Source organism: Aristolochia californica, unplaced genomic scaffold, assembly GCF_029961685.1.
Source record: "Aristolochia californica isolate CCGP_79_NKW_82.1479 unplaced genomic scaffold, dmAriCali1.0.hap1 SCAF_15, whole genome shotgun sequence".
Taxonomy (NCBI): Eukaryota; Viridiplantae; Streptophyta; class Magnoliopsida; order Piperales; family Aristolochiaceae; genus Aristolochia; species Aristolochia californica.
This window is the reverse complement of record NW_027181826.1, coordinates 5,227,391-5,253,513: the sequence shown is the minus strand read 5'-3', so window position 1 is coordinate 5,253,513 and position 26,123 is coordinate 5,227,391. Positions and strand designations below refer to the sequence as shown.

The 26,123-nt window shown below is 35.6% G+C and overlaps 1 protein-coding gene across 5 annotated transcripts; it reads right to left on the bottom strand.

Annotated features, from left to right (window-relative positions):
* Positions 1 to 1,157: 1,157 nt before the first annotated feature.
* LOC137952277 (uncharacterized) lies at positions 1,158 to 24,298 on the bottom strand. Of its 5 annotated transcripts, none has more exons than XR_011112210.1 (5): positions 24,041 to 24,298; positions 23,815 to 23,933; positions 22,463 to 22,592; positions 20,534 to 20,620; positions 1,158 to 1,172 (listed from the first exon to the last, which is right to left on the bottom strand). XR_011112210.1 is itself a non-coding variant. In XM_068799396.1 (3 exons), exons 1-3 carry the CDS (start codon positions 24,184 to 24,186, stop codon positions 20,613 to 20,615), a joined length of 273 nt encoding a protein of 90 aa, XP_068655497.1. In that variant the 5' UTR covers positions 24,187 to 24,298; the 3' UTR covers positions 20,377 to 20,612. The 5 variants fall into 5 exon arrangements, 1 of the variants encoding a protein (XP_068655497.1); XR_011112209.1 differs by lacking the exon at positions 1,158 to 1,172 and adding an exon at positions 20,005 to 20,329; XR_011112211.1 differs by lacking the exons at positions 1,158 to 1,172; positions 22,463 to 22,592 and adding an exon at positions 23,487 to 23,561 and having other exon boundaries at positions 20,377 to 20,620.
* Between the last annotated feature and the right edge of the window lie 1,825 nt (positions 24,299 to 26,123).

Here is a 26,123-nt window from a genome sequence, read left to right as displayed (position 1 = left end):
CATGATTTGGGCTCTTTCATAACAACAATAGGACGAGTATCATATTCTGGACCAAAAATAATTGGAGAAGATGGACTTACCTCGGTAGGATCTGACAGCTCAGCAGGTGTGGTGTCAGCCAGTGTTTTGGGGGGCTGAGTAGTTTTTGCAACACGAGGCACAACCGGTCGAGGAGAACCTAGTACCAAAGATAAACCTAGAGAAGCATTATCAAAATAATATGGAGAGTCTTCAAAAAATGTGACAACCCGAGACACAAATAAACGCTGAAGAGAGGGATTATAGCAAAGATAACCCTTTTGTGTGTGAGAGTATCCTAAGAAGATACACTTCACAGATTTTGGATCAAGTTTACTGTGTTTTGGGGAAGAAATATGGACAAAACATTGACAGCCGAAGACTCTCAAAGGTAGTGAAAAAGGATCATCATCAGGTAATAATAGAGAGTATGAAGATTTTTTGCCAAGAACGGAAGAGGGTAACCTGTTTATAAGAAAACATGCAGTAAGAACTGCATGTGGCCAATAAAAATATGAAACTTTCATGGCATATAGTAAACCGCGAGCTACCTCAAGAATATGACAGTTCTTCCGTTCAGCTACACCATTTTATTGAGAGGTGTAAGTACATGATGTCTGATGAATAATGTAATTTTCTTGACAAAACGAGTCAAGATCTTTGGATGTGTATTCTTTGGCATTATTCGACCGAAGGATTTTAATTTTCTACCCAAACTGAATGAGTATCATTGCATGAAAAGATTTAAATATCATTGGTATTTCAGAGCACTCTTTAAACAAAAATAACCAAGTGGTATGAGTGAAGTCATCAATGAATGTAATAAAATATTTCACGTGAGAAATGTTGGAGACACTCAAGGGTCCCTATACATCAATATGGATTAATGAAAAAGGAGATACACTTTTAATTTCTAGACAAGGTGAGCATGTAAACCTCTGATGTTTACTCATTTGACATGCTTCACAATGAAGGTCTGACCTCGCTTTAGGGAAAAAATGATGAAGATATTGGGTGGACGGATGTTCCAACCAGTTGTGCCATAACCTAGTTATAGTGTCACGGGTGGATGCAATATTTATTTGTGGCACATCCAGGTAGTAGAGCCCCCCTTGTTCACGGCCTCCACTAATCACCCGCTTCATTGTAAGATCCTGAAACACACATGAGGTGGGTGAAAAAGTGATAGAGCAATTAAAATGTTTGGTGAGTTGACTAACCGATAAAAGATTCAAAGGGATATCAGTGAGCGAAAGTGATGGTGTAACAGAAGTGGATCCTTTCCCTTGAACTTTAGTTTGTGAACCATCAACAATGGTAACAAATTTATATAAAAGACATAGAGAAATTGAGTATAAAAGATGTTTGTTAACTGTAAGATGCTCGGAGGCTCCTGAGTCAATTATCCAGGATGAAGAGGAGGCAGAAAACATACCTGAAGCGGTGGTGGCAGCGGTTGGTGAAGTACTTGGGGAGGACTCCATCATTGTCTTCATTTTCTAGAATAGTTCATAGTCTTCATCAGTAAAAGTACGCTTTGGAGTTGTTGTGGTAGACTGCTCTACCTTTGTATCACTCACTAAAGCTTGGATAGCCCTATTCTCATTAGTTTTATAACATCTTTCGCGAGAGTGGCCCAATCTACCACAAATAGAGCAGTCTTTCAAGTGAAAGCATGTGTCTCTAGTGTGGACATATCCCTTACAATGGGTGCATTCCTTCCCATATGTTCGGTCAAAACCAGTCCTTCCACCTCTTCCTCTTCCTCCTCTATAAAATCTGCCTCGGCCTCGGCCTTGGTCAGATGGTGTTCCCTTATGACCGGAGTACATAGCGGATGACATTTCAAAAGTAGAGGGAGAAACGTTTGGAATGTGAAGAAGTGTAGCATATACATCATCAAAGTGAGAACCGCAAAAGAGCTAAGAAGGTGATTCTTAGCAACTTTAGGATGCGGTTTAATGTTAGCAATGCATATGGTAGTTATCAAGAACTCTTTCTATTTATCTTGGATAAAGATATCTGTAGAGGTTGGTTGGGCAAGTTTCCATTCTTGAAGAAAGCCTTGAAAACGGGCCAAATATTCATGTGTATTGTCTCCTTGTTTGGTGGTAAGTATCCGTTGTAAAATGTCATATGACCTTTGTAAGTTGTCGGAGCTTGAATACAACTTGGAGCATGTCTCCCAAATTTGTTTAGTTGTCTCTAAATGAATGATATTATTGGAGACATGTTCTTCCATACTATTGATAAGCCAACTAATAACCAATGTATCATCCTTTAACCATTTGGTATAGAATATATTATATTCATCAATATGTGGTCCACGGTTGGTGAGATGACCAACTAGGTCCTTTGTGAAGAAACTGACGAATCGATGTGGACTAGTTCATAAAATTTGATACCCCCCCCCCCCCCCCCCCTTGTAAGGGTACAGTGGTGATTCTCAGTATGTCACTCTTGGGACTCATATTATCTTCAGCCATAGTAGGACAAATCAAATAAAATAGTTCTCCTATCAAGTAATCAAAATATGACCAAGTGGAAGGTTTTAACCAACTCGGTTAATGGAGGTGCTTAACATAAATGGTAAGTAATTAATTTTAATGGATAATGACTCATAAAATGCTCAACATCATCCTTCTTTATCCAGGAATCTTGTTCGCACAAATTTATAAAAAAATCCAATATGCACTGGTCTCGGTCAAAGTATTGTGCAAACCGATAGAAACTGCCTTAATAATCCTTTTAATCAAAGATAATCAAAGATGCATATATTCTCATAATTTAATAAGATGAAAACATGCATAAGGACATCTCTAAACCACCTCTTTATACCGAAAACCAATAGCATAAAATTAATAATATCATAAATAAATGCTTTTCTCTTGAACTTCAATCTTGTTTCATAAGGAGCCTTCTACGAGCAATTTTTAATCATATCTTCTTAGATCATAATGGGGATCCTAAATTGGTAGCTCTGATACCATGTTGAATTTAGGATCCCATGAATAATACCTCGAGCAAGGGGAGAGAGAAAGAAAACGGAAGAAGAGAAGAGCTCTTGGGTAGAGAAAGAAGAGAAGGAAAATAAAAGATAGTAGAGAGTTAACACTTCACACGAGAAAAAAAAAACTTGCTTGATGAATTCTGAGTTACAATCATCACTATTTATAGTTGAGGAGGTGATAGAGTCCATGTACAAGTAATTTTAGGATTCCTAATTACATTCCAACTAGAACTCTCCAAGATAAGCCTATCATGATAAGATTACATTATCTATTTAAGAGACTAATTTAACTCAACTACAAACACCTTATTTAAGGACGTGAATCAAGGTAGAGAGCCAGCTCTTGGTCTTATCTTGTGGATCCCACATGATCTTTAGTATCTTTGTGGGTCCCACTTGATCTTCAAATCTTCTATTTAATTCCAACATATGTTCATTATCTCTTAGCTAGAGCCACTTTCTATGAGGACTCTTTTTGACACGTCTCGAGCTCATGGTGGGTCCCACTAGCTTGTGGGGCTATGGTGGGTCCCACATTGTAACAAAATGAGAGAGGAGCATGAGACTCCATTGTGATCTGCCACGATTATTCTGGATCTATATTGTGGACATGGTCGTTTAGATGATCAAACAATCTCATTCTTACGCCCTAGATAGTGGTCTGCTTGAGGAGGCTTGGACTCAAAAAGAGGTACATGTTGATCTATTATGGGTGTTTGATTCTGTAAGATATGTACATTTTGAGTAAAAAAAGAGGCAAAAGTTGGATTCTAAATCCAACAAGTGTTATTTCATTGGTTATGGGGGTGATAGTTTTGGGTATAGACTGTGGACCTAGTGCTCAAAAAGGTGATTAGAAGTGTAGATGTAGTATTCCATGAGACAAAACTCTACAAGTACCATCATGTTCTCCAAAAGGGGAAAGAAAATGTAAATCCTGAATTTGTAGAACTTGAGGTTGAAGACTGTTGAAGATTGTTGAAGAGCAGGTTTGGAAGAGTCTTACATGACTCTCATAGTAAGAAGTCTCACAGAGTCATAATTAATATGGTGGAGACTAAGAAGAGTCTCAGTTAAAGTTGACTTAGTTATATTAGACTTCTATTTATGTTCAATTGTTCTAGGACTTATTTTTAAGTATTTGACTTTGGGTGTAACTGGGACAAATGTAGTTTTATTGTAATAGTATTCTATTAGTTTCCTCAATTATAAATAGAGGCTCATTGTACTTAAATAATATCAAGTTAGTGAATTTTTTCTTTTCCATAAATTCATCATGGTATCAAAGTGGGTTTTGTAAGTTTACTCAGTCAACCTACAGAGATAATGTGATCATTTTATGGTCTATTATCACTTGTAGTTTACGTTCGTATTTTATATTTCTTTCTTTCTTTTTTGTCCCAATACTTATTGGTTTCTTGTCGCTTGACCTCCAAACTAAACTTTAATATTCCAAATTATGATGGAAAGATATTCGAGTTTACTTTCCAACGCCACAATAATTTTGGAAATTAGAATTTTATACAAAGAGAAATCGATATTGAAGAAGTAAAGGTCAGACTGCAAGAGGGGTTCAAGCAGCAATGGAAAACTTAAATTTTTGAGCAATTTTAAACCATCAAGAACGAGACTTTGTATGGATATTTATATGTCAAAAGAAAGATCTATAAGTCTATTTTATACCTTACAAAACCAATTCTCAATTTAAGTTTTCTAGAGGGAGATATCAATTTCGCAAGGGTCAATGGTCATGCTTGCCAAAGAAGAAAGATTGCAAAGTTTGAAATCTATCAAATTCTTTCTCTCAAAATAAATATATTTTATGAAAAAAATTTATACTTGTATAAAAAATCAAAGTTTAGCTTTATTAGGGGAACAATTCATGTCAATCCGATCTATATTTAAGGAGATATTGGCATTGGAATCGACAAGGGTTAAGTTATAGGCTTAAAACAATCAAGAGGCCAGTTCCGCTGAAAATCTCTCATTTTTTACTATTTTCTCTCTTATTATCTCTCTGTGCATTGATGTGATTTGAGTTTCCTTTTCACCTAAAATCTGAATTATTTAGCCAAATTTGTCTTCTAATAAAAAAAAATTAGGCTTAATCACTCTATCATGTGCTCATTCAAGGGATGCAATATCTTGCTTCAATGTCATTTTCAAGTTTTGACTTTTTCTTACTTGGTTGTGTATCCCGCATAGTTAACTACAAAAAATTATGGTCACCCCAAAAAATTTATACTTGGACAATTTTATTAAGTTCTACCATTATAGTATCCCCTAGTTTGCAAAAAAAAAAAAAAAGGTACTTTAGAAGTATGAGTGTTGCGTAGTCACCTCCTTCTGGTTAAAATTGTCTTCCTCTAGTATTTCTTCAGTTTATCATCTTGCGTTTTTATAACTTCAGAGTAATGCCTAGACCCACTACCTAAAAGTATAGGAGTGTGTCCAACATCCAACTTGAGTCAAGTTTTTTTTCTTCACCCAAGAGGTGATTTGTGTTTGACCTACCCTTAAAAAGTGACTAGTCTCTTTGTTAAACCCTAAAGTTGGACATTTGTTTTGCGTTTAGAATTGGGTGGAGTGTGTTTTAGACATTGACCGTTTTAACTGGTGTATGGAGCTTTATCATATGGCTAGAAGTGATTTTCTTCTCCCACATTGTGTTTTGTCCAAGCTGGGTCTATATGCCTTTTTTATCCCTAGCTTCAGGGGGAGAAGTAGAAGAAGAAGTGCAAGAAAGAGGTATTTTTTTCACATGTTGTGATAATTTTTATGTGACTAAAAATACTCAAGAAAGCGGGAGCACAAAAGATAAAGTTTTATTATCTATGAAGAATTTTTTTCAACAAAAGAAAATTGAAGATCAAGAATCATTTTCATTGCAAGTTGAAGCAATAAACTCCAGCTTGAGGGGTTGTAGAAGAGCAGGTTTAGAAGAGTCTTACACGACTCTCGCAGTAAGAAGTTTCACAGAGTTAGAATTAATATGGTGGAGTCTAATAAGAGTATGATGGAAGGAGGTCTCGCAGAAGAGTCTCAATTATAAGTATTTTAGTTGTGTTAGACTTCTATTTATGTTCACTTGTTTCATTTTTTTAATTGTTCTAAGACTTATCTTTAAATATTGTAGAAATTTAGGATTTCATGATGTATGATCAAAGTAGAAGAAGACTAAGGGTTGAGAAGAGGAAGAAGAGTTGTGGAGAGAAGGTTAGGAGGAGAAGAAGAAAAGTGACGAATTTGGAGAAGGAGAAAAGAGGAGGATGAATAGGGTTATGGACTTAGTTCAAACCATCCCCATTAAGCTCTTTTATGAGTGATAAAAGTATAATATTATAATTATAACCTTCCCCCTAGTAAGAGTGAAGAAGAGACAAGAAACATAAATTAATTACATCAATGACACCCAAATTACATCATATCTTCTAACACTCCCCCTCAAGCTGGTGGTGAAAACATATCATATAACCCCAACATGGTACATGCAATAGAGAGAATTTTGGAGTTGATTGGCTTTGTGAACATATCAAAAAGTAGTCTATGAGTTGAGACATGTTTAAGGCTTATAATCCCTGCATGCAACTTTTCTCTCACGAAGTGACAATCCACCTCAATATGCTTTATTCTCTCATGAAAGACTGGGTTGGAGGCAATATGAATTGCTGCTTGATTATCATATTGGAGTTTCATATGGCCTTATTTGTGGAATCCCAATTCAGTTAGAAGAGATTTCATCCATAAAAGTTCACTTACCGCATGTGCCATGGCTCTGTATTATGCTTCTGCACTGGACCTTGCAACCACATTTTATTTTTTACTCCTCCAAGTAACAAGATTGCCTCCAACTAGAGTTAGTATAATATTATGACATAAATTTTCTATCATCTGGTGATTCAGCCCAATCCACATCGGCAAAACTTTCAATATTGAGATGACCATGGCACTTATATAAGAGCCCTTGCTCTGGTGCCTTTTTGAAGTACTTGAGGATTCTCTCCAATGCCTGCAAATGAAACATATGAGGTTTATGCATATATTGACTGACCACACTGACGGTAAAAGAAATATTCGGTCTAGTCATAGTGAGATAAATAAGTTTGCCAACTATCCTTTGTTATATGCCAACATCAACTTCTTCTCCCAAATCAGCACATAGTTTTGTATTTGTCTCCATTGGGGTGTTAGCAGGTCGACATGACATCATTCTTGTTTGTTCAAGCAAGTCAAGAACATATTTCCTCTGGGATAAGATAATACCATGCTTGAACTGAAGAACCTCAATACCAAGAAAATACTTTAGAAGTCCCAAGTCTTTCATCTTGCATTCATTGCATATCTTATTTTTCACTTGACTAATGCTATCAGAATCACTTCTCATTAGAATAATATCGTCCACATAACAAAGCACCTTGTGAACCCAAATTGAATCATTGCTTGATTAAACTTGTCAAATCAGGCCCGCGGAGATTATTTCAAACCATATAATGATTTTGTAAGGTGGCACACCAACGCCCCCTCAAGCACATATCCGAACGGTTGTTGCATATAAAATTTCTCCTTAATATCGTCATAGAGGAAAGCATTTCTAACATCTAGCAGGAAAATAGGCCACCGAGAGTTAGCAGCTAGAGATAATAAAAGATGCACCGAGTTGAGGTTGGTGATGGGGGAAAAAGTTTCTCCATAATCAATGTCATAACATTGGATATAGCCTTTAGCCACAAGTTGGGCTTTAAGGCGGGCCATCGTGCCATCCGGATTTTGTTTGACAGTGAAGAGCAATGTATAGCCAATCGGCTTCTTACTAGAGGGTAAGGAAACAATACGCCACATTTGATTCTCGTAAAGAGCTACCATCATTCATGGCTGCTTTCCACCCTGGATTCTGAAGGGCTTCCAGATAAGATTGAGGGATAACAACAGAAGAAAGGGAGGCAAGAAACTAACAACAAGTTGATGACAATTGAAGGGTATATAATAAAATGAGCAATGGGTGAGAGGTAGAAGGTCGGGTGTAGGTCCTAGGTTCTTTTCGAAGAGCAATGGGTTAGGTATCAAATAAAGGACCAAAAATAGGGGGTGGGGAAGGAGAACTTACCTCAGAGAAATCTGGAGACTCCACAGGTGTAGTGTTGGCCAATGCTTCAGGGGGCGAAGCAGGTACTTCAATACGGCCATGAGGTGCAAGGTCATCGATTGGCACAATAGGTTTAAGAAACTCTTTGGATGCAGAGAAACCAGGTGAAGCACCGGTAGATGGTTAAAAAGGTTGATCCTAAAAAAATGTGACATCAATATAAACAAATAATTCCAAAGAGATGGGTTGTAACAAATATATCTTTTCTGAGTACACGAGTACCCAAAAAAATACATTTAAGTGCTCTGGTATCCAATTTAGTAGTATGTATGGTGGTATTATGAACAAAACACTTATATCCAAAAACTCCAAGAGAGAATAGCTTATGACCAGGAAAACGACAAGAATAAGGTATTTGTTGACCAAACATTGAAGAAGGTAACTTATTAATAAGATAACATGCAATAAGAAGAGCATGGGGCTAGTAGAAATGAGACACATGCATATGATGGAGTAGAACATGGGCAACCTCAAGAAGGTGACTATTTTTTCTTTCAGCCACACTATTTTACTGTGGTGTATAGACACAGGAGGTTTGGTGAATGATGTCGTTGTCTTAGCAAAAAATTTAGAAGTCTAAAGAAAAATATTGTTGGCATTATTGGAGCGAATAGTTTTCAAGGTAGTATTGAACTGAGTAGACACCATGGCACAAAAAGATTTAAAAAGAGGTAAGACTTTTGATCTTTCTTTTAATAGGAACAATTATGTAACTCCAGAGAAGTCATCCATATATGTAATGAAATACTTAGACCGAAAAACATTGGAGAAGTTCATAGGGCCCCATATATTAGTATGGACTAAAGAAAATAGGGAAACACTCTTGGTTTCACCACAAGAAGAATAGGTACTCTGTTGGTGTTTACTCACTTGACAATCTTCACAATTGAGACTAGAAATGGACGTGTGGGCTAAGTCAATTATTTTGGTTGAGTCAATTACTTAGTCATTTAGTTTACTTTTCAAGTTAAATGCCATGGAGGGGCAAAATTATAATTTTTCGTCAACCTTTTGCTTTTCAAGTTAAATTCCATGGAGGGGCAAAATTATAATTTTCTCTTAAACCTTGTGGTCATGAACAATATTTGGGGGGGGGGGGGGGGGGGGGGGGGGGAGTTCTCCTAAACGAGCCTAAGGGTTTTTCAAGCTTCCCTTAGGCTTGATTTTTTATTTTCTTTTCTTCGTCCGTACGAATCGCTGTGTTAGATCCAGGGACTGTAACTAGGGGTGGCATCGAGCCGAGCCCGAACCTGCTTATGTTCGAGTTGAGCTTGATTTAAATATTTTGAGCCGAGCCTCGTCTCGAGCCTAAAATTGTTATCGAGCTCGAGCCCAACGAGTTCGAGCCGAGCTCGAGCCTCAACATACATTTAAAACTTTTCAAAAAATATATATCGAATAAAATGTATATAAAATTATGCATACATTTTACATAAAATTGGGCATGACCTCTACGTAAAATTGGGCATAACTTATATATATAATATGTGTATAAGATTGGGCATAACCTCTACTTAAAATTGAGCATAATCTATATATATAATACTTACATAAAATTAGGCATAACCACTACTAAAAATTGGGCATAATCAATATACATAATAACTGCATAAACACTCCATAAACACTCCATAAAATTGTCTATATATTCCATAAACACTTCATGAAATTGTTTATACACACCATAAAATAATCTAAACACTCCATACACTGCGTAACATTATAAATAAACTTCATACAATAATCAAACACAACAAAATAAAATAAAATATCACTATCAATGTACAATCACCCAAATAAAAATTATAAATCATTTAAATAAAATCCTATTACTATTACAGACTTACTAGAAAATTACAAAAAATATTTTAAATTTTTCTTAGGAAAGTTAAATGGACCTCTTATTGCCTTTTCTAAGGAAATAAATAATAATTAATAATTAATCTAATATATTATTATACTTATCGATAAATTTTTAATCACATCAAATGTCAAACACAAAATTGCTATGAAAATTGCCTCATGCTCAAAGTATTATATCATCAACTGTCAAATACTTATTCAAAAATTTTCTAACCCATCTTGGCAAGAAAATCTTACTTAGAAAATTATATGATTTTTTAAAAAGAATTTATAATTAGAAAAATATTTTGAAAAAAATGAGGCACTAATGGTCCCTATATTTCTATTAAAAATGTTTTTTCAATATTTATTGAAAAAACCACTAATAGTCTCTAGAAACGTATTTCTACTAAAATATCTTTTCAATTTATTTAAGAGCCATGAGGAAGGGACAAAGAGATTTTTTTTTCCTTGTTTATGATCTCGTACGTAGGGGTAGCTTTGAATAAATTATATATAAAATTATGCATACATTTTTAAAAAAATATAATGATAGGGGAAGTTCAGGATTGAATTTCAATAATGGATTAAAATGCACCAATATTAATATTTTTTACTCCAATTGTTGTCTAACTTGTTTTGTAATTTTTGAATCTAGCCATAATTTATTATGGCCTCCTTAGTGCCCCTAGATAAAAATTTATATTCTAGGAAAAACTAAAAATATTTTTCCTATGATACATATTCCCAAAAAAAACTTTAAATAAAATCTTATTACTATTAGTGACTTATTAGAAAATTACAAGAAATATTTTAAAATTTTCTTAGGAAAGTTAAATGGACCTTTCTTGTCTCTTCTAGGGAAATAAATAAAAATTAATAATCAATCTAATATATTATTATACTTATCAATAAATTTTTAATTAAATAAAATATCAAACACAAAATTGCAATGAAAATTGCTTCATACTAAAAGTATTACAGCATCAACTGTTAAATACTTATTCAAAAATTTTCTATACAGTTTTCTACCCCATCTTGGTACGAAAAATCTTACTTAGAAAATTATATGATTTTTAATAAAAAATTTCAATTAGAAAAATGTTTAAAAAAACATGAGACACTAATAGTTTATAGAAAATTATTTCTATAAAATTTATTTTTAATTTTTTCTAGAGGAAAAAGTTTTTTTTTATTTTTTTATTTTATGATCTCGCACGTTTTTTTTATTTTTTTTATTTTATGATCTCGCACGTTTTTTTTATTTTTTTATTTTATGATCTCGCACGTGCGAGATCATCTTCTCGCGAGGGAAGGGGGAGATTATTTCTCCCCTATTCTAGTTTTCCACCGAGACGACGCAGAGGGAAGGGGGTTACGGCGCCGGGGAGGACCTATTGTCGGGGATGACGGCCACGACGGAGTCGGCGGCGACGGCGAGGAGAGGAAGAAATCGAACGGACGGCCACAGAGGTGATCGGCGAGCAGCTGCGACGGCGGTATAGACGGCCGGCAAACAGCTACGACGGCGGTAGAGGCGGCGACAACAACCGATGGGAGGGGTCGGCGGTGACGGGGGGGGGGGGGGGGGGGGGGGGGGGGGGGGATCGCTCGCGAGCCAACGAACCGAACCTAGCTTCGGTCGAGCTCGGCTCGCGAGCCGACGAACCGAACCTAGCTTCGGTCGAGCTCGGCTCGCGAGCCGACGAACCGAACCTAGCTTCGGTCGAGCTCGGCTCGTTAAGGTAAACGAACCGATTTCGGTGCTCGAGCTCGATAAATGACGAATCGAACCAAGCCGGTACCGAGTTGAACCGAGCCGGCTCGCGAACCGGCTCGGTTTGAAGCCACCCCTAACTGTAACAACGTGGTATCAGAGCTGAAACAATGAGCGATTCGTAGATCGTAGATGAAATATGTGTAGTACTGGGCGAAGAAATTTCGGCAATGCTACATCAGTCTGCCATTAACATGGAAGATAGGTTGCTAGAATTCGAGAAGCATAAAAAAAATTCAGAAAGGAAGGTCGCCATTCCGGAAGATGAACAGTTGTTGTTGTTCATCAGCCGACCTCAAATCAGCGGGCAGGTAATTCTAGAGGCGCAATCCAGAGCCGGGAATTCCGAAATGTTCGACGAGCGCCAGCCCTATTCGCAATTTCAGCCCCGACTTGCTGCTGTTATGAACCCAATAGAAGGCCGAGTCAGGCAGAGAAGCGCGGGCTGAGTCAGTTACTTAGTCATTTAGTTTACTTTTCAAGTTAAATGTCATGGAGAGGCAAAATTGTAATTTTCTCTTGAACCTTGTGGTCATGAACCCTATTTAGGAGGGGGGGAATGGACTGAAAGAAGGAAGCCTGAATTTAGGTCAACCCCCTCCTCCCCCCCCCCTAAATACAAGAAGTAGGAGAAAAAGTTTTTGAATAGTTAAATTGTCTTGTGAGTTAAATAACGGATAAAAGATTTAATGGAAAATCATTAAATACAAGAAGTAGGAGAAAAAGTTTTTGAACAGTTAAATTGTCTTGTGAGTTAAATAACGGATAAAAGATTTAATGGAAAATCATTAAATACAAGAAGTAAGAGAAAAAGTTTTTGAACAGTTAAATTGTCTTGTGAGTTAAATAACAGATAAAAGATTTAATGGAAAATCATGAACAAATAAGACATTTTTTAGATGAAGTGTAGGTGTAGCAGATGTGGACCCCACCCGCACATACCTTGGTTCCCCAGAGTCAATGATCCAAGCTGAGGATATAGTTGAAACCATACTTGATATAGAGTAGTAGTAATAGGAGATATCTTGTTGGAGGTGGTATGGCTATCTAGATAAGCCATCATACGCTTTATGTGTTGAAGTAGTGCAAATTATTTGGCAAAAACAGTCTTCATCGTAGTGCAACTAATCAATAATAATCCAAGGGAATAACCCAAGGTAAGTGATCCCCAGTCAAGAGAGATGACCCCGAGTCAAAAGGCAAAGTTTTGTCGAGTCAAGATACTAAATGATTGAGTGAAGAGACTAGGTTGAAATGGCCGAGTCAACTCGTTCCGAGTTGGCCTGGGTTAACCCCAGTGGAATAGAATCTCTCAGAAGTTACAACTCGGAAGTTCACACCCAACAGAGCTTACGACACGAAAATAAGAAAAACCAGAGTTTCCCAACGGAAAAACCAGCAATGTAAAAAAACTAGAGTAGCCTAGTCTTCGTCTTGCATAACCGGATAGGCAGAAACATGGCAAGATAAGTAGGATACGAAATCTACAGCAGCTCAGCACTCTCAGAAATCAATCGACGGAGTGACGATAGACAACATAACTAACGTAGAGACAACTAGCGAGAACCAATTACGATGATAATTGTGGCAAATCCAAAAACCAGCAACGTTCCAGAACTAAAACAATCAGAATCTGGTGTTCTTAGTCAACCTGTGATCAACGGGAAAAATAGAGAAGACGTCCATTCCGTGATACCATTATCCATGTGATTGCTTCATTTAGATAACCAGATGACCAGTAAGCTCCATGATACCAGGATGGATGGGAATGACAAGAATGCGATCAATCTCAGAATGATGGCTAGGTTGGATGAAATAGCACTGAGCAAGATCCAGTAGGAATGCGATGTGGAGATAAGATAGCCAACCGAGCATATAGAGTTTCCGTCCAAAAATAAATCAACTGAGATAAAACCAGCGGTAATATGGAATAACACCGAACACGAGTTAGCTAGTTAAACTACTTCAAGATAGAAATCAGATCTCATGATCTTAAACATGCAAAAACAATAGCTATCAACGCCAATCACGTAAAACACTAATTGGGCTAGATACCAAGTAACAAAACGATTACCAGAGAAGCAGAGTTTGTGATTTACCAAGGAATGAAGTAGTAAGTTACGCCAACTTGAGAGGCAATGGATCAAGCAAAGCACTACGACTTCGATTACCAGAGACAGCAGAGCCTCCCAGTTTGTGAGTTATCGCCGATGACAACAACTTCCAACCCGATGAGATTGACGAGGATACCACTTTATATACCAAATTACAGAGCAAGATACAAAACCAACACTCTTCTAAATGAAGAAACATAGACTAGAAGTTCTAATCTGAATGAATGATTCCATCTGCCAGTGTTGGACAAGATCAAAAACTGGTCAAAGGATAAAAAAAAAGGTTGACAATAAAGGTTCTCCAACGTTAATGGTATATGAACGGAAACTAATGAAATGTGTGCTTTTAACCAAGCTTTCCAATGAGGACATTACTGGCACTGTTCTAATGCCGGAGTCTGAGAACCAAAGAGCTCCACTTGAACTCTACTTCAGATCACATAAAACCAGAAAAAGTTCATTATCACCAAAAAATCCCAGCAACTTTTGTCGGTCTTCTGCTACTCGTTGGTGTGAACAAAATGATAACACTTTTGTTGCCCAAAACTCAACTGAGTTCCTTACTCTGCTTCAAATATATCTTCAAAATAAAAAATAAAATAAAGTGAGTCATGTTCTTAAGCATAGCCTTAATGGAAGAGAAGCACAACAACAATCATTGTCTCCTTTAAACTGGAATCTTAAGCTATTTGCTCCGATACCATGTTGAAACTTAGGATTCCATGATGTCTAATCAAAGTAGAAGAGGATTAAAGGTTGAGAAGAGGAAAAAGAGTTGTGGAGAGAAAGTTTAAGAGGAGAAGAAGAAGAGTGGCGAATTTGGAGAAGGAGAAAAGAGGAGGACGAATAGCCCCTTTAAGCTCTATTTATAAGTGAGCAAAGTATAATATTAAAATTATACCCTTTACCCTAGTAAGAGTGAAGAAAAGACAAGAAATATAAATTAATTATATTAATGACACTCTAATTACATCATATTTTCTAACAAGTATTTGACTTTGGGTGTAACTGGGATAAGGGTAGTTTAATTGTAATTGAATTTTACTAATTTCTTCTATTATAAATAGAGGTTCATTGGACTCAAATAACAACAAGTTAGTGAAGTTTTTTCTCTTTTCTAGAAATTCAACAAAGTCATTTCAGGTAAAAAATCATAGCTTGATGTACATAGTCAAACAAGCAGTAGCTAGACTGGTGAATCTAGTCATGATATTTCTTATAGTGTGAGAGAAGATGACCCAGTGGTTCCCCTGCAAACACCGCTTGGATGGACGAGTACAAGACAAAGAAAGTCAAATGAAATTTATGATCCTTCTGAGACCAACAAGAGACACCAAATTTCTATCCTAGCCACAATTATATGTTGCTGATTGATGGTGGTTAACCTGAAAGCTATGAAAAGGCACGCATAATAGATACTTCAATTGAGTGGGAGTGGGCCATGGATGATGAGATGGAGTCGTTGGCATCCAATCGCACTTGGGAGTTAGTGGAACAACCCAAAAGTAAAAAGGCCTTACATAACAAGTGGATCTAAGGTTGAAATTGGAATCCAATGGAAGCAAAGATTTAAAGCAAGAGTGGTTGTCAAGGGCTTTGAGTAGAAGTATGAAAATATTTATAAAGAGATCTTTGCTCTTGTAATCAGAATTGCAACCATCAGGGTGGTGTTGTCCCTTATAGCAGTGGAAGGTCTTCATCTAGAGCAGTTATATGTGAAGACAACATTCCTACATGGTGATTTGGATGAGGAGATCTATATGCACCAACCCCAAGGTTATGTTGAGAAAGGCAAAGAACTTAGTGCGTAGACTATCGAAAAGTTTGTATGGCCTAAAACAAACTCCAAGATAGTGGTACTACAAGTTCAACAATTTTATGTTGGAAATCGACTTCTACAAGTATCACTCATACCATTGTTGCTATTTCAAGAGGTTAGCATCTTCTTACATTATTTTGTTGTTTTATGTTGATGAAATGCTTATTGCAGGAGCCAATATGAGTGAAATTCAAAATCTTAAGAAGCAGTTGTCTCAAAATTTTGCTATGACGGATTTTGGAACATCCAAACAGATCATTGGCGTGAGAATTTCGAGGCACAAGAAGGAGAGAGTGTTGAAGTTGTCACAAACAAACTATATCAAGAAGGTGTAGATTAAGTTCAACATATTTGGCTCAAAACCTATTGGTACACCTTTGGTGTCTCGCTTCAAACTCTCAAGGAGTAGTCTCCTAAAACTTTAGAGGAAAAGGCATGGATGGATAGTTCCATATGCTTCAGTAGTGGGATCTTTGATGTATGCAGCCACTAGTACACGATTGGATATCTTGTATGCAATCAGTCAGGTGGCCAGATTTATGGCAAATCCAAGATGGACTCATTGGGAAGCAGTGGAAGTAGATACTCAGATACTCGATGAGTTCTTTAGGTATGTCTTTGACCTTTGGCGGAAACTCCGACATCAGGTTGGTTGGATATGTGGATTCAGACAATGGAGGTAACTTAGAAAACATGTGGAGTATTATAGGGTTTGTGTTTACAATTGGTAGTGTAGTACTAGCTTGATGGTCTAAGTAACAAAAATCAATGACAAATTCTTCTTTAGAGGCCGAATACGTTACAGTGGTTGAAGCTTGCAAAATGATGTTGTGGTTGAAAGCTTTCTTGAAGGAACTAGTTGTGAGACAAGAAAATTGCATATTGTATTGTGACAACAGGAGTGTTATTGGAATGTCAAAGCATAGTGTGTTCCATGAAAGGACAAAGCACATCAATGTCAAATATAATTTTGTCAAAGAGCTTGTAAAGGAGAAGACATTGTTATTGGAAAAGATCCACACAAGTGATAATCCAACAGACATGTTCACCAAGATAGTGACAATTAAAAAGTTATGTCTTTGCTCTACTTCCATTAGCCTTTTACACTAGGAATCTGATGAAGATCACACAACTGATAGTATTAATCATATAGCAAAACTTGTAGACAAATATTTCAAGTGGGAAAGTTACATGTTGAAGAATAGAGTTCGAAGTAGTCTTCAAGTGGGAGATTATTGAAGTGAAGACCACTTATAGTGGGCCCCACCCATTCTAGGAAAGAGTTATATTCTGGGAAGAATCCTAAACTTGGAAGTCTTCTAATTGGGTATCTCACACTGAATATAACTCTTAGGCTATTTAAAGGGGAATGCCCTTAGCCATTCCATCATCATTGATACATCCTATAATCACTTGAGTGATAGTGACATTGGTGTGATCCCATGGAGTCAGCACATTGCTGAACCACGTAAAAATTTTTTTTGTCTCTCTTTAAACTTTACGTTACGATCTCGCATAGTGTAAGATCCGCTATTCTACTTCGGGTTGATTGATTGCCTATGTTTTGATAGACGGTTTGATCCCCAACAATTTGTCCTCCCAACATGAGGTATAAGCAATAAGGCCCTGAGAAGTCGTAGAATATTCCACGAATGATCATTCTTGTATGCAGCAAGACGTGTAAACTTCTCAAAAATTAAAATCAATCTTGTGGCTTTGGACACCGCAAAATTTTAAGAACTTCATCCATAAAGTTTGTATATTAGAAATTACACTACCCCTTAATCCACCCTTCCATCTCTACGCCTTGTCTATATTAATGTTCATCAGGTTAGATTCAGATTAGGATCCCCTACGACAAGGTACAATATGTTCAAACTCATCAACAACGGACTCGAGTCAAATTCAAATTGGTTTTGGGTTTTATATTACTTTGTTTTAAAAATATTTTAAAACAATTTTTTTTACAAAAAGAATGAAGTATTGAAGCTATACTAAAAAATAACAATGAGAAAATAAAATAGTAATAAATATAAAATAATAGTATGTGGCTTTTATTGTTGGCATAAAGTACACCAAATTATTAAAACATAGAGAGAAAATTTCTAAGAAAAAAAATAGAAGTAAAATGTATATAATAAGATCATCATATTTCAAACTATCAGCACAAATCTACGGATGTTTTTGCCTAGAATCGAGTTGAACCCTTTGTTGATCTCAAAAATTTTGTTGAGATAAATTTAATTATAATAAACATTTAAGTTGCTAATTATGTGTATTAAGTATATCCAGCAGTAGAAAAAACTCTAAAAAGTAAATTTTTGGTAGTATACCCATTTGATCAGCAAAAAAATCATTTGACTGACCCAATGAAAATGGGAAGAAACAACTAATGCTAGCAAGCACACCATGCGACCGAACTAGAGGGAAAACTAGAGGGAAGTCTCAATTTGAGGCAATGTCCAAATAGCCTAGAAGGACGCTCAACACAAGCAAGTAGCAAGCAAGCCATCTATCTAAACCGACAACCTCATTGAACCAAATAGGAGAGAAAAAAAATCTTCTGTTGAAGACCTAAATGTTCAAACAACTAGTCCAAAAGAGGTTGAAAAGAACAGAAGAAAAGAAGGTCATGTCAAAAAGGTAATTCAAATGAAAACAAAAGCGAAAAGGCTTGGGAAGCGTTTGTTTGACAAATCGTCTAAAAGACCAAGCCAAAGAAGTTAAACACCCAGAAGAGGAGGTGTTTGTTTAAGAGCAATTAATTGATCCACAAACGTCAGAATGATCCATGCTAGGAAAGTTACTTAATGAGATTAAAGGCTTCAATATGGGCAAGATAGTTCTCCAAAATTTACAAGTGACCTATTTATGTAATTAATAACTCATTATGAAATTTTAAGTATTTTATTGAAATATTCAGTCAAGATTTCACCAGGTTTTATAAACTAACAAAAGGTCGTTTAAGCTCAACAATTCAAATTTTGAATGTAACTAACTTATCTATTTAAATTATTTTCGCCCCAAACAATATCTCGTTCAATTACCAAAAGCTTCCATGACAACTCCATGGGGCTCTTATACTTTGAAATCTATTTGGAGATTAATTTTGGGCTTTTGATTAAAGAAAAACCTCAAAGAGTTAAGCATTTTCATGCTTAGACTTTGAAATTTTTATTTACTTAGCATTTCTTGTGCTAGAATCTTTACTCTCATACTTTGAAATTATATCAGTTATTCTAGCATTCCAATTTGGAAGGATTTTTACAAATTATTGAAAATATTTGGGTATTGTTGTGAATGTACTTTGAAATCATTTAAATTAGATAAAACTGCTCTTACTTTGAAATAAATTGTTTTCATCAATTATTGCTTATTGGGGCTGTTTTTCAAAAATTCAAATACTTGTATGTGTTTTACTTTGAAATCAATTGAAACCATTTAGTCAAGTAAGTCTGAACTAAAGATCCCCCCATAATTTAAAATTTTCAAAAGTTGTTCAAAAAATTACTTGTGTACTTAGATTGTAGAACCACTAATTGATTGAATGATTTTAAGTATCATCCCATATATGAAAAAGCAATCCAATTTTAAACTTTGAAATTTAGTAAGGCTTATTAAGTAGCTTATTATATTTAATAAGTACTTAAGGTTGATATAATTATATACTTGTGTTTGTGTTGGTACTTCAAAGTAACTTTAGCATTATTGAGTGAAGCTTTGGCAAAACAAGATGTTTTCAAGATTGAGAGAGGCTTATGTGGCTGAAGAGGAAAGGATGTTGAACCTAGTTTATTGGTATTTACCATAAGTTCTTGTGTGGGTTAGTAGTGCAAAAAATCCTATGCATTTAGACCTGATGCACCTAGTGAACAACTATTGTAAAATCCCTTTGTGACTGGTCTTAGCACAAATACACTGTTGAAAAATCCCTTTGCAAGTCTAAGTTGGATAACCTAGTTTGCTATTGTATTCTTATGTGAAAGTAAGCTTTTGCAAATTGACTATTATGGTTAATCCAGTAGCATAGTGAATTAAAGTTGAACAACATTATACTTGAATTCCAAAGTGCAAACACATTGGAAGTAGATTAGTAATCCAATATAAAATTGAGAACCACTATAAATCTCCTGTGTTCGATTATGTATATAAATTTTTACTTCAAAATCACTTTGTACATGGAATTACTCAGTCGGGTTAACCAACAGAAATTAAATTAAAAAAAAAAGAGTTAATAAACCTACGTTTGTTCCTCATCAGACCGAACATCTACAGCCTTGTCAAGATAGATTTTAAAAGTGTCAAATTCAAATTCAAAGTGCTTTTCTTAATGTGAAATATGTTCAAATCTTCAAAAAAAATAAACACCAGACCAAGTAAATCAAATCTGGGTCAGGTCTAGATTTATTGTGAAGCTTACTCCCATGATTTAACTTGATTTTAAGTTTATATATTTCAGTGCAACTAAAATGCTGTCATCGATTGAACCATAGCATTGAAAGCTTTGGGAGAGGTTGGGCCCTTCCCCCAATTCTTCTCATTTGTGTCACAAAGAAGAAAATAGTTGGATCTTCTCTCTGTAACAGGGGAGGCGGAGACTCCATTTCTGGGAGAGGAGACAAAAAAAACACAGGCAGAGGAGAGAAATGGGGATTGAAAGCAATAACAGATGCACCTTTTAAGAAGGCAGATTTGTAACAAAACTCACAAAATGTTTACCCTCACTAATTTCTCATCTTTTTCTTTTCTAGTAAACAAAAATATGTTTTTCGTTTCTCCTACTAAGCGAAGTTAAATAAACAAAACGTACCTACAGGAACTCTCCATCGTCACCCTACACAGATACATCAATTGCAACAATTGCTCAGCTCGGCCAGTTCTGCTGCTGCTCATGTACCTACAAACAAAATATAGAAATTTAAAAAAAATAAATAAATAAAGAAGAAGACGAAAACAAAGAAAAAAAGTTAAACAACTTTAGGAAAATAGTGCAAGAGAGAATTAAAAGAGATAAAAGCTGAAGTGTCTCGAGTAGGCAAACAAGAAAACAATGGCGATTGTGCAGTAATTGACATGTTGCTCGATAAACCGAGATTTATTATGTCACTGAAACATTAGTTCAGTACCATATCACGCCCATTCTAAAAAAAAAAGAGAAAAAACTGATAATCTGATCAGACAATACGAGGACTATATCCATATCCGTAGGCTATTTATATAGCATTATTAGGATTTCCAATATCTGATATGTATCAAAATTACAGCAAAAGACCGATAAAATGCTCCACAGACATTTCCTTTTTACTTGTCCAAAATGCATAGTAAGAGAAGGCTACCAGTAAAGTCCTTTCAACAAGTGGGTGTTCAGAAGTGACTCAATTACAAACTTTAGAGAAAAAATAGTGTCCTATGTCTTTAATTCAATACAGTCAGAAATAAAACCTGGCAAGAAAAGGAATAAGAAAACCAATGGAAAGTGCACAGAATACTAAAAATTTAGCAATAACCGTAATGATGAAACAAATAAAAAAATGGGCCATCCAGGGTACCTGATGCACTTCTACCAGTAAACCTCACCTGGTTTTACAATTTAAAATCCTAAATCAAAATTTGACAGGAAAGCCTCAAGGATTTGAAACTAGAATATATGGAAACAGAGTCCCAATCACCATGCCAAACTTGTGTTTTTGCATAATGTGGACAACATCTACCTATCAAAATTTTAACCATCTTAAACTGTAAAAAAATATTTCTCTATTATTTTACAATAACATTTACTGGTCCCAACAGGTCAGGCTAGTGCTTCAATGACTGCTCCAGTTTTCACAGAATTGGATGTTAACTATTACTGCAAGCTGGAATCAAGCTTCATACTGCATATTCATGGAGAGGACAATCTTTTATTTTTGCACCTTTTCTCCACTGAAATTTCCCACAGGGAACCCAAAATCGGCATTTGTGCTTCAACATTCAAGCAAAACAGGGAAACTAAAACTGCAGAGAATAAACATCATTCTTGAACCATGACTCAAGGAGTGTCCCAACACTTTCATTTCACTGTTATCATTTCTTTAGGGATGCGAGACCAGGACATCCTTCTTACTTTTGAAATGTGGATCTTATTGAAGAGATACAGAAGAAAACAAGTGAACTCATTTACGTTGGTAGAAATTCGATTCTCGAAACAGCAAAAGTTCTCTATAGACATCCAAAGTTCTATATAAAACACAAACTGACAACCCAAATTATTTCATCTATTATATGTACATAAAAAGTCGTTTCTTAGTGATCTACATAATTTGGAAGAAAAATCATGACAAATCTAAATGTTGGAAGCAACAGACATGAAAAAGATGTCACACAACATTAAAAGATCATCATCACCATCATCAAAGCCCCAAAAAAATAATTTTGGAATGAATTACAAAAATTCTTCCTCCTCCATTCTACCCTTTCTTTGGATATCTCTAAGTTATTCTTCTTCAAGATGTCACCCATGAAGCCTGTGTCATGGTAAAAACTACAATCCAAGGACTTCATTCACAAATCTAAAATGATGACATACATACCAAATAGAGGACAATAAAGGAAAAGAACAGATTTATTTCAGCAGGCATAATTACGTCACATATGAACCCAAAAAAACCTTAGCAATGAAATCATGTCCATGGATAATTTCTGAATGTTGGTTAAACAAACACAATACAACCTACATGCTGTTCATAGTTGAGTCCAATACCTCACAGTAAAATCCATCACCAACAACTCCCATTCACCCCCCATCCTCCCCCCATTCTACCCTTTCTTTGGATATCTCTAAGTTATTCTTCTTCAAAATGTCACCCATGAAGCCTGTGTCATGGTAAAAACTACAATCCAAGGACTTCATTCACAAGTCTAAAATGATAACATACATACCAAATAAAGGACAATAAAGGAAAAGAACAGATTTTTTCAGCAGGCATAATTACGTCACATATGAACCCAAAAAAACCTTAGCAATGAAATCATGTCCATGGATAATTTCTGAATGTTGGTTAAACAAACACAATACAACCTACATGCTGTTCATAGTTGAGCCCAATACCTCACAGTAAAATCCATCACCAACAACTCCCACCGACCCTCGTTTCCCTCCCAACCCTCAACTAGGAAGATGTGGCCTTTGAGAAAAAAACCAAATCCACTAGATGCTTCCAAAGTAAATTTTTAAACAGATAAAATAAATAAATCAAATCGCAAGCACAACATAGTTTCCAAAGCGGGAAGAGTACTGCCGTTACATTATAGTTGACAAGAAGGCCAAATCAAGAGAAATTTTTAAGAATCAGCAAAACATAAAGTCAACAATTGGTGCAAAGCCCAGATAATAGAGTAGAATTTCAAGAAGATATGAAAGATGACTGCTAGGAATTATAACGATTAAACATTTTTGTGCAAAAGATATTCATAGAATAAACTATGATGGCCAAACATTAAACACGTCCATAGGATAAACCCATGACCCATAACAATGTATAGAGATTACAAAAAATTAAATTATGCCAAATTTAACAAGAAAAAAAAACCCGCGAAGTTTTGAGGAAGCACACCAAGTGAAATAGGAATAAAGTAAGCCAGACATCAAATTCTTTGGATCATCAGATGCTGCAGTCAATTCTATTTTTCCCTATAATGTTGTTTGGAAAATTCTTTCTGAAACTACGTATTAGAAGTACTGAATCAGCAATTGAGTTCCAAATAATTCAGGAAAAAGGACCTACAGTTCTCAAATATGCAGCACCATCCTGGCGACCATGTTCGGAGGCTCAGGCATCACCCATCTTTTCCACCTTTCCCTATAAATCCCAACCCAAACTCTTTCTTACCAACCAAAAAAAAGCTTCTCAAATATAAATTTATCATATCTTAATCATCATATGGAAAAACTCAAACATCTGTGCAAAACTTATGACCAATGCATTCATATAGGTAAAAAAAAAGGCACGTGTATCTCAGATAAAGCAGTAACAAGCATTTATCTCAGCTCCTAAAAATGACAGGACTGACAAAGAGACCGTTAGCGATCTGGACAAGTGCGGCAGAAGGTACCCTGAGACAACTCGCAACAGGCCCGCGCGTTGACTGAGAGGTGACAAGTTAGGCAGGGCCCAGCTACGACACTGTGCAACGGGAGGAGCGACTGCGCAGAGCCGAGCTCTCGAAACAATCTATGGGGAAAAAAACGAAGTTACTGAATCACCTTTTAGCAATGTAAACATGTTCAGGGTGTGTTATTCTCTCAGAAGCATAATTTCCAACAGTTTTATGCATGAACCTGGGGGGTGAGGTGAAGGAACGGCGAGACGGACGAAGGCCAGCAAAGTGCGGAGGGCGCAATCGGGGGACAGCGGGAGAGGATCGTGAGGTGGCAGCTCTCGCAGCAGCGAGAAAGGATCGAGAAAAGGAACCACGCAGAACCATGTCACTTTACAGTCGAAGGGTTAAGGGACCTTAGACAACAAAGTTTCAGGTCTAGTAGGGTTTAAAGAGATGGGAGAGAGGACCAAAATGAGGAGCAGCAATCAATGGAAGAGGAAGGCCGGAGCCAAGCAGAAGAAATGATCACGTAGGGGAGGAACCGACCGCTCCTATACTCGTGCCCCTAAATCTTAATCCAATTCGCAATTTAATGGATTGATCTCATCCGGATATATATAAAAAAAAAAAATTAAAAATCCAATCTAAACGGTCACAAATGCACATTGAAATTAATAGAATTAGATCTTAAATATTTAAATCTGATCGCATATGACAAGCTAGTACATTATTTTATTAAATTTTAATAATTAATATATTAATAAAAAATAAATTTATAAAAGTAATAAAGTTCAACATTTTAATCTTTACAAGCTGAGTTGTGTGATGGATTCTTGTTTATAAAATTTTAAATATAAGACTATAATTAAGAGTATTATCTCGACGATTACAATATTATTGCACATTTCTTTTTTCTCTATTCATTTAAAAATATTAAATATAAATATTATTTAAAATTATAGAATTTGAATAAATTTTGGATTCAAATATTTACCTATCTAAATCTCTTGTTATGATTTCAATCCAAAATTGAGTTGGATATCATGTTAAATATCCGATTTTTTTTTTTGGATCCAGGCTTTTGATATTATCAAAAATTTCAGTTTTAGATTCGATGATGATCCATTTACAACCCTTACTACTAGGGCTCATTGGTAGTGAGTGAGGGTGGACATGGAAGGAGGTCATCCATTTCCTTTATGTTTAGGCAACTTGCCCTAATGTTTTTTAGGAGGTAGAAGGAGATATGTAAGTCTCTCCTGCATGTAAAGAAGAGTGAGTAGCCCCTTTTAGAATTCTATTTCTATTGTTTAAAAAAAATATTGTACAAATAAAATTTTTGCAGCTAATAGAATTTTGAGAATAATGTTTTCAATTAGAACTAACTAAAATCATTATTTAACTAGAAATAGAATTCCCTTGCTACTAAAAAAGATGTTTCTTTAATAGGGTATTAGAATTCCCTTGCTACTAAAAACAAGGAAAGCATATATGAAGAAGCTTTTTATTCTTGCCAATCAATCACATTAATTGTGAATGGTGTGCATCTAATTAAGTGGTCATACTATTCTTGCACCTATATAAAGAGTTGAATTATCTTCTCTAATAGTTTTTTTCATATAGTCAAGATTTTTCCTTTTTCCTCTTTGAGTGATATTTTGCCAGATCATGTTAAATTATTTTGCCTAGAATGATGTTGAATTTATGGAAAAGAAAAAAACTCCATTGACTTTATCTAATCTAAGTACATAAACCCCTATTTATAATAGAGGGAAGTAGTAGAGTCTAATTACAATTAAACTACCTTTGTCCCAATTATACCCAAACTCTAATACTTAAAGATAAGTCCTAACATAATTAAATAACTCAATATAAATAGAAGACTAACATAACTAAAACACCTTTAAACTTAAACTCTTAGGTGAGACCTCCTTCCATAATAATTTTGGCTCTATAAGACTTCTTATTATGAGAGTCATGTAAGATGCTTTCATATTTGCTCTTCAACACTCCCCCTCAAGCTGGAGTTTATAACTTTAGTTTGCAATAAAAAGGATTTTTGGTCTTCAATTTTCTTTTGCTGAAAAAAAAATTCTTGACAAATACAATTCTTCATAGATGCAAAAACTTCTTCTTTTGTGCTCCCCCTTTTCTTGAATATTTTGGTCACATAAAACTTACCACAACATATGGAATAAAATACCTCTTTCTTATACTTCCTCTTCTACTTCTCCCTCTCAAACTGGGAGGTAATGACAGTGATCCCAACTTGTACCAAATAACATAGATGTAGTAATAAGCTCCTCCATCACGGTGTTCCA